The 12,131-nt window shown below is 40.4% G+C and overlaps 1 protein-coding gene across 9 annotated transcripts in view; it reads right to left on the minus strand.

Annotated features, from left to right (window-relative positions):
• Positions 1-6,759: 6,759 nt before the first annotated feature.
• The window catches only part of TJP1 (tight junction protein 1), a 259,306-nt gene continuing 253,934 nt past the window's right edge, over positions 6,760-12,131 (minus strand). For 4 of the 9 annotated variants that reach the window (XM_024982006.2, XM_024982002.2, XM_024982008.1 and 1 more), the window contains 3 exons: positions 11,799-12,016; positions 10,744-10,887; positions 6,760-8,234 (listed from right to left, as the gene is read on the minus strand). In XM_024982006.2, the coding sequence (XP_024837774.1) occupies positions 8,140-8,234; positions 10,744-10,887; positions 11,799-12,016 (457 nt within the window). In that variant the 3' untranslated portion in view covers positions 6,760-8,139. The remainder of the gene's footprint in view (positions 8,235-10,743; positions 10,888-11,798; positions 12,017-12,131) is intronic. The other 5 variants (XM_024982009.2, XM_024982004.2, XM_024982012.2 and 2 more) reach the window with 2 other exon arrangements.

Raw genomic sequence — 12,131 nt, forward strand, 5'->3', positions numbered from 1 at the left:
ATGAAAACTGACCTTTTCCAGTCCTGTGGCCATTGCTTATTTTCCAAATTTGCTGGTATATTGAGTGCAGCACTTCAGCAGTAGCATCTTTTAAGATTTGAAATAGTTCAGCTGGAGTTCCATCACCTCCACTAGCTTGGTAGTAATGCTTTCTAAGGCCTACTTGACTTCACGCTCCAGGAATGTCTGGCTGTTACATGTACCACCTCTTCTATATCCATTCTTCTGTCGATGGACACTTTGATCGCTTCCATGTCTTGGCTGTTGTAAATAGTGCTGCTGTGAACACAGAGGTGCATGTATCTTTTCAAATTATACTTTTTCCAGACATATGCCCAGGAGTGGGATTGCAGGATCATTTGGTAGTTTTATTTCTAGTTTTATAAGGAATCTGCATACTGTTCTCCATAGTGGATGTATCAATTTACATTCTTGCCTACAATGTCAGAAGGTTCCCTTTTCTCTACATCTATTCCAGCATTTATTGCTTATAGATATTTTGATGATGGCCATTCCGACCAGTGTTAAGTGATACATCATATACTTCACTGTAGTTTTGATTTATATTTCTCTAAAAATGAACGATGTTAAGCATCTTTTCATGTGTTTATTAGCCATCTGTATGTCTTCTTTGGAGAAATGTCTATTTAGATCTTCTGTCCGTTTTTTAAAATATTGACCTGCATTAGTTGGAGATTAATCATTTGGTCCCATTGCTTGCAAATGTCATCTGCAAACAATGGCAGTTTTACTACTACTTTTCCAGTGTGAATTCCTTTTATTTCTTCTGATTGCTGAGGCTAGGACTACCAGAACTGTGTTGAATAAAACTGGCTAGAGTGGACATCCTTGACTTGTTCCTGATCTTAGAGGGAATGCTTTCAGTTTTTCACCATTGAGTATGATAATTAGTTGTAGGTTTGCAATATATGCCTTTTTTATTCTATTAAGCTCCCTCTATGCCCACTTTCTCTAGTTTTTGTCATAAATGGGTGTCAGATTTTGTCAAAAGCCTTTTCTGCATGTATTGCAATGATCATACGGTTTTTATTCTTCAATTTGGTTATGTGTTCTATCACACAGATTGATTTGCAGATACTGAAAAACCTTGCATCCCTGGGATAAATCCCAGTGTATCATGGTGTATGATCCTTTTAATGTCTTGCTGGATTCAGTTTGCTGTTATTTTGTTGAGGACTTTTACATTTATGTTCTTCAGTGATATTAGTCTATATTTTTTATGGTGTCTTTGTTGGTTTTGGTATCAGAGTGATGGCTGTTTCATAGAATGAATTTCACAGTGATTCCTTCTCTGCAGTTTTTTGAAATAGTTTCAAAAGGATAGGTGTTAGCTCCTCTCTCAATGTTTGATAGAGTTTGCCTGTGAAGCCACCTGGTCCTGGACTTTTGTTTGTTGGGAGTTTTTCAGTCACAGGTACTTAAGATTGGTTTGTTCCTGTTTTCTGTTTCTTCCCTGTTAAGTCTTAGAAGTGTGTACCTTTCTAAGAATTTGTCAGTTTTTTCTAAGTTGTCCAGTTAATTGGCATATAGTTTCTTATAATAGTCTCTTATAACCCTTTGTATTTCTGTGGTATCCATTGTAAACTTCTTTTTTCATTCTAATTTTATTGATTTGAGCCCTCTCCCTTTTTTTAACAGGATGCATTTGGCTGAAAATTTTTCTATTTTATCTTTTCAGAGAACCAGCTTTTAGTTTTGTTGTTTATTTGTCTCTATTTCTGCTCTGCTCTTTATGATTTCTTTCCTTCTACTATGTTGGGTTTTGTTTGTTCTTCCTCTAGTTGCTTTAGGTGTGAGGTTAGATTACTTGAGATATTTCTTGTTTCCTGAGGTAAGATTGTATTGCTGTAACTTTCCTCTTTGAACAGCTTTTGCTTCTTTCTACTGGTTTTGGATAGTCATGCTTTTGTTTTCATTTCTTTGTAGGTAATTTTTTTGTTCCCTATTTGATTTCTTTAGTGATCTGTTTAGTGACATATTGTTTAGCCTCCATGTAATTCTCTTTTTCACATTTTTCTTCTTATACTCGATTTCTAATCTTATGGCATTGTGGTCAGAAAAGATGCTTGATAGGATTTCTGTTTTCTTAAATTTACTGAGGCTGGCTTTGTGGCCCATCATATGACCTCTGCTGGAGAATGTTCCCTGTGTGCTTGAGAAGAATGTGTAGTCTGCTGCTTTTAGATGGAATGCTCTGTAAATGTCAGGTCCATCTGGTCTAATGAGTCATTTAAGGCCTGTGTTTCCTTACTGATTTTCTGTCTGGGTGATCTGTCTGATGATAATAGGGGGGTGGTAAAGTCCCCTACGATTATTGTGTGAAAGCACTTTCTTCTTTTATGGCTATTAGCATTTGCCTTATATATTGATATTGAGGTGCTCCTGTGTTAGGTGCATATGTATTTATAATTGTTGTGTTTCCTTGGATTGATCCCTTGAACATTATAGTGTCCTTGTTTGTGTCTTATAATCAAGTCTTCATTTTAAAGTCTATTTTGTCTGTTATAACTATTGCTACTCCAACTTTCTTTTGATTTCCATTCTCATGGAATGCCCTTTTCCACTTTCAGCCTGTATGTGTCCCTTTATCTGAAGTGGGTCTCTTAAAGACAGCCTATATAGGGGTCTTGTTATTTGTATCCATTCAGCCAGTCTGTGTCTTTTGATTGGCACATTTAATCCATATACATTTAAGGTAGTTATCAGTATGTTATGTTCTTACTGCAATTTCATTCTTTCAGATTTGGTTTTGCCGGTCTTGTTACTTCCCTTCCTGTTTTGCTGTCTTTTTAGCATTTTGTTTCAATTGCTTTTTCTTTTGTGTGTGTGCATCTGTTGTAGATACTTGGTTTATGGTAAGCATGAGGTTTTGGTACAGCAGTCTATATATGTACAAGATTGGTTTAAATTGCTGATTTATTTCCAGTGTGTTTCCAACATCCTGCATTTCTACTCTACTTTTCTTACAATTGCTGGTTTTGATACCACATCTATGTATGGATGATTTCTTACATTTACTATTTGATTGCATTTACCAGTGAGCTTTCCCATTTGTAATTTTCTAGTTTGTAGTTACAGGTGTTTCTTTTCCACCTAGCCAAGTTCTGTTAGCATTTGTTACAAAGCTGATTTGGTGCTGCTGAATTCTCTTAGCTTTTGCTTGTCCATAAAGCTTTTCATTTGAGTGCCTTGCTGGGTATTCTTTGTTGTAGGTTTTTTTTCATGACTTTAATGTGCCACATACTTCTGGTCTGCAGTTGTCGCTGAAAAATCAGCTGACAACCTTATGGGGATTCTTTATGTATTAGTCTTTCTTTTCTTGCTTGTAATGCTCTGTTTTTCCGTCAATTTGATTAATATGTGTTACCGGGGTCCAGCCCCGGTGGATCCAGGGAATTCGAAGGGGAGATGGCTTCGGCGATCAGGATATGATAGAATTAAAGATATAAAAAGTGGTTAAATAAGGATAGCTCAGAAAATTCAGTGGAGAAAAGAGGCTGATAACTTGGTTTATGTGGAAAGCTAATAAAATTCCAAAATAAGGAATTTACGTCACCTATGTAGGCTGCAGGCGTCCTCCCGTTCTCCCGAAGGAGAGGAGACACTAAGGCCTCCCCAGTCAGATCTTAGAAGCCCAGGCATAATTAGTAGGCTTGACGAGCCTCCACGCTCAAGATGGGAATTCAGCCGGAAGGTGAGAGAAAGAACAACATGGGGAAACCAAGTTTTGGTGAACAAGGCCCGCACTTTATTTTCCAAAGTAGTTTTTATACCTTAGGTTGTGTATAGAGGATAATGGGGGAAGGGGTAGAGTCCGCAGTAAGCCAGGCTTTCTTCCTGCAAACTTACATGCAAAAGTTTAGGTGAATTACATCATCTTCTGGCCAAGAGGCCTGTTAACATTTTAAGATCCTTTCTTCAGAAAACTTATTTTTCTCTAAAGGTGATTATTCTAAAGTCAGGTGCCACCCTCCAAAAGCATTAGATAAAGTTGCATTCCTATAGGGCAAAGGTGTGGTGGGCTATAACAAGCAAAGAATTAACTCAAGGGTCCAAGGTTGCAAACATTAAAGCTACTATTTACATTCCTATACACCAATTATATTAATCAATACACTGCTAGGGACACAGTAGGTAAGGGATACGGAAACTTAGCAGCAACCATTGGCCCAACAAGTGAAAAACCCTTCACCAATACAATTTCTAATCCATCTTTTAACTGCTCAAAGGAATCTGTATTTAGACAGTTTAGAACATCTCATGCCTCTCACAGTTGGGAGGCTGTGAACAATCACATGTGGCCAGAATAACCTTCAGAGGAGTTTGTAGGTTGAAACACTCTTATCACGCCCAGGAACTTTATCAACTGGAGTTATAATTTAACTCTTTTTCAGAGAGAGGTGGTGGGGGACAGCCCCCCCGTAAAGTCAGAGGTGTGGGTGAGAGCACAAAGCAGTAAAGTAGGCAGACTCTGGTTTTGGGGGTAGATGCTTGAGAATTTCCAGGGGGACTCCTGAGGCTCGATCCCACCTTTGCGTATGCTGAGCCTCCTTCCTCATGACCTTTGCCACAGGTGGAGTTCCTCACGCTGGCTCCCAGCAATGTGTTATGGCATGTTCCTCCTTGGATTTATTCAGTATGGGACTCTGAACTACCTGGACTTGAGTATTTCTTTTTCCATGTTAGGGAAGTTTTCAGTTAGCAACTCTTCATGTATTTTCTCAGGCTCTTTCTCTCTCTTCTTCCTGAACCCCTGTAATATGAATGTTGCTTTGCTTAATGTTGTCCCAGAGATCTTTTATACTGTCATTTCTTTTTTTTTTTTTTTTGGTGGTGGTGTTCTTTTGTGTTAGAATATAATTGCTTTAGAATATTTTGCTAGTTTCTGCTGTACAGTCGAGTGGATTAGCTCTATGTATACATACATCCCCTTCCTCTTGGACTTCCCTCTAACCCACCTGCTCTAGGCCATCAGAGCACCAAGCTGAGCTCCCAGTGCTATAGAGCATCCCCACTAGCTAGCTGTTTTACACGTGGTAGTGTGTATGTGTCAATCCTCATCTCCCAACGTGTCCCACCTTCCCCTTCCACCATGTCCACATGTCCATTCTGTTACCTCAAATAGGTTCATCAGAACCAATTTTTACAAATTGCACATGTAAGCATTATTTTTCTCTTACTTCACTCTGTATGAGACTCTAGATCTGTCCACATCTCTACAAATAACCCAACTTCATTCTTTTTTAGAACTGAGTAATATTCCATAATACATATATGTACCACAATCTCTTTATGTGTTCATTTGTTGATGGACATCCAGGTTGCTTCCATGTCCTGGCTATTTTAAATAGTGCTGCAGTGAACACTGGGGCACATGTGACTTTTTCAGTTATGGTTTTTCTCAGGGGTAGATGCCCAGTAGTGGGATTGTGCTGTCCATATGGTAGTTTTATCCCTAGTTTTTTTAAGGAATCTCCACAGTGGCTGTTATCAGTTTGCATTCCCACGAAGGCTGCAAGAGGGCTCTCTTTTCTGCACATTCTCTCCAGCATTTGTTTGTAGGTTTTCTGATGATGGCCGTTCTGACTGGTGTAGGTGATATACTTCACTAGTTTTGATGTGCACTGAATACATGAGAAGATGCTCAGTATTCATTGTTTATTCGCCATCTGTATGTCTTGTTTAGGTCTTTTGCCCACTTCTTGATTGGGTTATTTTTCTGATATTGAGCTGCATGAGCTGCTTTGTGTATTTTGGAGATTAATCCTGTCATTTATTTGATTTGCTATTATTTTCTCCCATTCTTTTCTCCCATTCTGAGGGTTGTCTTTTCACCTTGTTTATAGTTTCCTTTGGCTGTGCAAAAGCTGAGTTTCATTAGGTCCCACTTGTTGTTTTCATTATTGTAGGAGGTATCACACATAGCTGACTATAGGTGCAGGGTTTATCTCTGGGCTTTCTGCACTGTTCGGTGTGTGTGTGTTTGCTTTTGTACCAGCACCATTCCTATATACAAACAGAAGAAAAGGAGGAGAAATTAAGGAAAGCATCTAATTTACCACTGCAACAAAAAGAACAAAATACCCAGGAATAAATCTACATGGGGTCAGATACCACTGAGCAACTGAAAAAAGGAGGCAAAAGACCTGTATGCAGAAAACTTGTAAGATACTGATGAAAGAAGTCAAAGACAAACGTGTACACCACCCAAAGCAATCTACAGAGTCAGTGCTATTCCTATCAAATTACGAATGGCACTTTTCACAGAACGAGAACAGAAAATTTTACAATTTGTATGGAAACACAAAAGACCCCAAATAGCCAAAGCAATCTTGAGAAGGAAAATGAGAGCTGAAGGAATCAGGCTCCCCGACTTGATAATGTACTACAAAGCTATAGTAACCAAGACAGTATGGTACTGGCACAAAAGCAATTATGGATGCAGACTGTACCTTAATTTACTTTATCTCCCCCAAAATATAGCAACATCAGAAAATGTCCATGTTATGTTTTTGGTTGGCCCTCAGGAATATGAATAAACTTAACCCATGTAGACTTATGGGCACAGTGGTAAGATGGCCTGTCCTCTGCCAGGCTACAGGGAGTTCCCCCCCACCCACTCCCACCCAAACAAGGCCCAACCCGGCAGCAGGTGGTGACGGTGGTCTGCAGGATTTTATATTAGGTTGTGAAGTTGCAGGACACTAGAAACAGTGGGCAAACAGACAAACAAGCACCTTATTTTAAAAAGTTTTATTCTGCAGATTTAGAAATTTGAGTTTTTAATAACTGTAAAAGAAATCCAGTCACACCTAATGATTAACAGAATGTAGTGTATTATCTAAACAGAAGTTGTGCTGATGTGCCATAATAAATTGTCTATTAGTAAAAAAATACACTTTAGGGCACAGCATCGTATCACAAATTACAGTAGGGATACTTCGCAAGAATTTATTCAAACTAGAGAATTCTGAGTAACTGTGTCTTCTGAATGCAGCACTTAAAAATGTAACAACTCTGTGCATTCTTTTTTCTTAAAAAAAATGACCTTGTGTGTGTCATAGAAATGCTGCTTTATTGCTGCAGAAGTCAAAGTTCAAGGCTCAAGAGGTACAGGAGAGAATACAAAGGTAGCCTTAAGAAACTTGGTTTTATGTATAAAAAAGGTAAAGTTTATAAAAGTTAATTTACAAACCAAGAACAAAGTGGTATGCACGCTTTATGTACAAGCATCCTTAAAACATCAAAATTTATCAAACGCATTGCCAAAAGAAAAACAACCACTGCCTCTTGCCGGAAAAAAAAAACACCACCCAAAATCACACCATTATTTTCTTCTGGGTGATCACACATTTCTGAAACCACCAAATCCACAATTTACTCCATCTTTTTCATGATACAGTATCTAGATGCGCACAAAGCCATAAAACTTAGTGATACACAGACAGAATGATCTAACAAAAACATGAGGGTAAGGCATTCCTGCTGGTCAGTATGTCTGTGGTGATATGGTTAATTTATAGATCCAGAAGAGGCCACGGAACCAGTCTCATGCTTTGGTGTCCTTCCCTAAGAAAAGTGAGTTTTTGTATACAGTAAGTCATTGTCTTCACTTGACCCGCACCTCCCCCCCAACACACCACAAAGTCCCCTTGCTGTACATTTCTGTTAAATCCACTACACTGGTTATATATTCGAGGTGCATTTTAAAAATGTGTGCATATTATTTCATGCATAATAAAATAAATGTGTGTGCAGGCCAGGGCCATAAGAAAGTCTGAAACAGTGTACTTTGGAAAGACTAGAACTCAAATGCACCCCGTTCACTGGCTGGTATTTTAACGGAAATCAATTTTAAGTAAGTGACCATATAAAAGTACAAAAGTCATTACAAAGCATCTCTAAGCCTCCAGCCCACACCAGCCCCAAATGGGCAGTGGGCAGCATGTTCCCAGGGGTTGCACACTCAGCCTCCCCCACCCAAACACAGCGCGTAAAACTAACACACTGCAGGATCAACTCCAGGAAAAGGTACTACTTGATAGAGTGGTTCCATTTTAGATTTAGTAACTTTAACCCAGTTTCACATTATTTAATCAAGTTCATATATTTTAAGGATTAAAAGTGGTCAATCAGGACAGAAACACAGTTTGCTCCAACAAGATAATTTGGATCTCCAGGAAGACACTTGTTTTGCCAGGTTTTAGGATCACCTACAAGAGAAAAAAAGTCCACATCATTTCTGGTTCTTAAACTGCTTGCAATCATGGGGCAAATAAAACACTTAGACACAATTTTCCTCTATTCCTTTAGCATACTGCACTTGCACCAAAGCTCTTAGTGCTTTTTATTTCATCACAGACCCACTGGAATTGAATGACCCAAAAGCTGTTGCAGATTTCTGTTGTTTTTAAGTCCATGCCTTTTAAAAAATAAATACAAGTCAGGGTGATTATATGCCTGGGACAGTTCCAGTTTGCCCAAGTCCAAACACTCATTAAAAATACTCTTACTTTCGAAAGTCTGGATTAATTGTATGATCAGTATTACATTTCTCACACTTGGCACACCAAATGAAACCCTCAACATTCTACAGAATTTGGTTCTTAAAGACTCTCTTCCCTGGGAATTCTGGGGTGGTCCAAGTGGTTGAGACTCTGCTCCTACTGCAGGAAGTATGGATTCCATCCCTGGTCAGAGAACTAGATCCCACAGGGACCCCCCCACACACACCCCACCAAAAGACCCTCTTTCCCTCTACCCAAAATTTAAAAAGTGAGATTGGGCCAGAGTTTCTCAGCCTGCTCTGGCTGTACAGAAAAACCATCATGAAGCTTCCAAGTCAGTGAGCTGTGTGAGCCTGAAGCCAGGCCTGGGCCCTTAACCCGCTGACTTGACATTCACAGTTGCAGCTAAGCAGCCCTGGCAGTGGACTCGGCATGAAGACGACTTGGGATGGCCTCTTGTCTCCTGTGTCCATGGTAGTGTTGGTGTTAATCACTCAAGTTGTGTCCAACTCTTTGTGACCCCACGGACTGTAGCCCACTGTCTATGGGATTCTCCAGGCAAAAATACTGGAGTGGGTTGCCATCCCCTTCTCCAGGGAATCTCCTGATGTAGGGATCAAACCTGTGTCTCTTACACATTGCAGGCAGATTCTTTAGTCTAAACCACCAGGGAAGCCTACAGTAAGTCACTGTCAAAAAGTTGCAGTTGTACCCCCAGAGAATGGTGTCCAGAGGCGATTTTGGGGTCCCAGCTGGCATCTAGAAGCCGGGAGACTCTCAAACACCCGATAGAACCTTCAGACAGTAGGCTGTCCATTACCTCAGCAATGTCATGGATCCCATGAGTTCAGAGGGGTTCAATTCAAAGATACATGTAGGTTTATGTAATACTGCAGACAACAAATTGTTCAGACACTGAGATAAGGTTTTCCTCAGAGTTGTCGTAACTATCTTTAGGTTCAAAAATTCTTTTCAATACGCTCGTTTTTCTTGGATTAAGTCAGTAACTATTGAAATCTACCCTTGAGCTTTTAAAAAAGAAATTTATAGCAGCAAAAGCATTCGAAAGTCATACAGAATTACAAAGAAGCACATTTCTCTTCCAGGTGTTAAGTACTCAAATTTAACACAGGAAAAAGTTTCAATCTAAAAATACGATGTGTTTTATGGCACAAGGCAAACTATTTGAAGCATACTGATTTTCACTTACAGTTAGGGCTCTCAACCTGTTTTGGATTCAAGGACGGTCACAGCCCATACTACGACCTGACTTGCAGGATATACATTTTAAGTGTAATTTTATTATTAATGTCAATTCACTACTTCAAACTAGGCTAATGCAATGTTCTCAGTGGAGGCCCTGAAGAAACAGTTTTAATATTTACTATGTAAAAATTAACTTTCCCTAGAAAATGGGGAACTTGTGAATATATGTAGTATTTTATGTTAGGTAGTATTAAAATATGCTCTTTACACCATAAAACTTTTACTCATACTGTTCCAAAATAAAAGTGCATAATTGGATCATCTGATTTATCAAAAATTCAGAAGGACTTTTAAATTCTAAAGTGATCTATACCAAAAATATAGAAAGTTCTAACTCACGTAGTCACCCAAGGAAGTGAGAAATGTGAAAATGCAATGGAAGCCTTGAAATTCATGATATTGACAGCAAAAAGCCATTTTAAAATAGTGTATTACAGAAGTATTTAGGGTTTTACATGGAAAAACCATGGCCAAGTATGATCACAGTAGGTCTTTTATCTTTCAGGTTTCTCTAGTGTATGTGTATACACACACACTCTCTACAAAGTAATATATACACTTTGTACATTGAGAAATTAAAGAATAGTAACCAGAAACAAGTTATTACATAAATCAAGTCCTTTTGTAAGAAGATGAAAATCCCTATGTATGCAGGACAGTACCAATTCTCCTACCACATCTTAGAAATTTTGACAGATAATTTTGTTGACCACCATGAAACTGTCCACTTTTGGCCAAATCATCCATGTTAAAAGGCAGAGGCTTCCCCACCTTGCCCTTCTCATTTACGACAGATGTGTCACAAGGGAACTCCACAACACCGGTGATGCCTACAAGGCCAGAGGAATGGAGGGCAATTGGCTCACGATCAGCGTGGGTAGTGCCATCAGCCCAGGCTCAATCAATGACAGCACCCAAAGCCCCAAAGGACAGAGAGAAGACAGCGTACCCGACGAGGAGTCGGATGATTTTAGAGCAAAAGACCAACCGTCAGGAGTCATGGACGCACAGTGTGGTAGGCGCAGCTCCACGGGCTTCAGGAACTTGAGGCCATGGGGCCCACACATCACTAGGGGGCTCAGCAGGGTCTCACCTGGGGGAGGGGAGAGCAGGGAAAAGAGGTTAGACAGCTGCCTCCTTCTGGACACAGTTCTTCTCACCCTTCTAACCACAGGCCTTAGGGCCAAAAGGGGGTCAGTTCTCTGAGTGGCGCTGACCAAGAGAAACCACAGACTCCAGACATAATTTAACATTTCCCAGTAGCCATGTTACAAAGTAAAAAGAAACAGGTGATGTCAATTTTAGTATTTTATATAACCTAATATATCCAAAACATTATTTCAAAAAGTGAGCAATTTACTACATCTCCGGAATGTCTAGCCCATCTCAGTTTTAAAGCAGCCACGTGTCAAGTGCTGAAGAGCAGCACACTGCTGGTGGCCACAGGGTCCTGATGGTATGAGACACACGTAAATGTTTTACACAGGTCACTTGTACCTTATGTTTTTAATGTTGTATTTGCTACAGAGTTAAGTGAGTGAACATGACCTATTTAAGGAAACAAGCAAACATTGCTAAGATATTCTAAAATCTAAAAGAAGTTGTAACATGGTTCATTATTGTGTCATCCTGACTGACCCAGGAAGACTGAGACATAGAGCATTCCCAGGTTCCTGAACAGCTCAGAGGCACGAGCTGCAGCAGCCAGTGGGGATGCATCCTCCCTGTGCGGGGTCTGGGGGTGATGAGGGCTGATCCAACAGCCTTACCTGCACCAGCAGGCGGCTGCTCCAAGTGAGGCCTTTGGAGTGGGTGTTACCTATTACCTAATCCATCTCTAGAGCTGCCAAGGGTGAGGACTCACAGATGAATCTGGGGGAGGGCAGCCAGGACTGGCTGGCAGGCCCCTCCCCAGCAGAAAGAACCTGAGGGCAGCCCAAGTATCCTGTCTCGTGGCCTGATATGCCTGCAAGAGCATGCAGGCTGCTTGAGGTGCGCACCCACCCTTCTCTTTGTCCAAAGGCGGCAGGATGCTGTTGTCGCGGCAGACCTTGAAGTAGATCTCCTGTTCCACCCCCTCGGGAATGGCTCCCTGGGGGATGATGATGCTGACACCGGTCTCAATGGAGCTCAGCACCCCACCATTGCTGTTAAACACGCCGCGGGCAGTAGCCACCACTGTGTGACCGTCTTCGTCTTCATCTTCCTCCACGGCTGAGGGACTGAGTTCAGAAACAGCCAATGAAGAACACTGCTAGTGACACACAGAAGCTCCCACGGCTGTTAATCGAGTGTATTTCTCCACATCATTAAGGTATTTTAGTAAGTAAAGTTTTA

The sequence above is a fragment of the Bos taurus genome, chromosome 21, assembly GCF_002263795.3.
Source record: "Bos taurus isolate L1 Dominette 01449 registration number 42190680 breed Hereford chromosome 21, ARS-UCD2.0, whole genome shotgun sequence".
NCBI classification, from domain to species: domain Eukaryota; kingdom Metazoa; phylum Chordata; class Mammalia; order Artiodactyla; family Bovidae; genus Bos; species Bos taurus.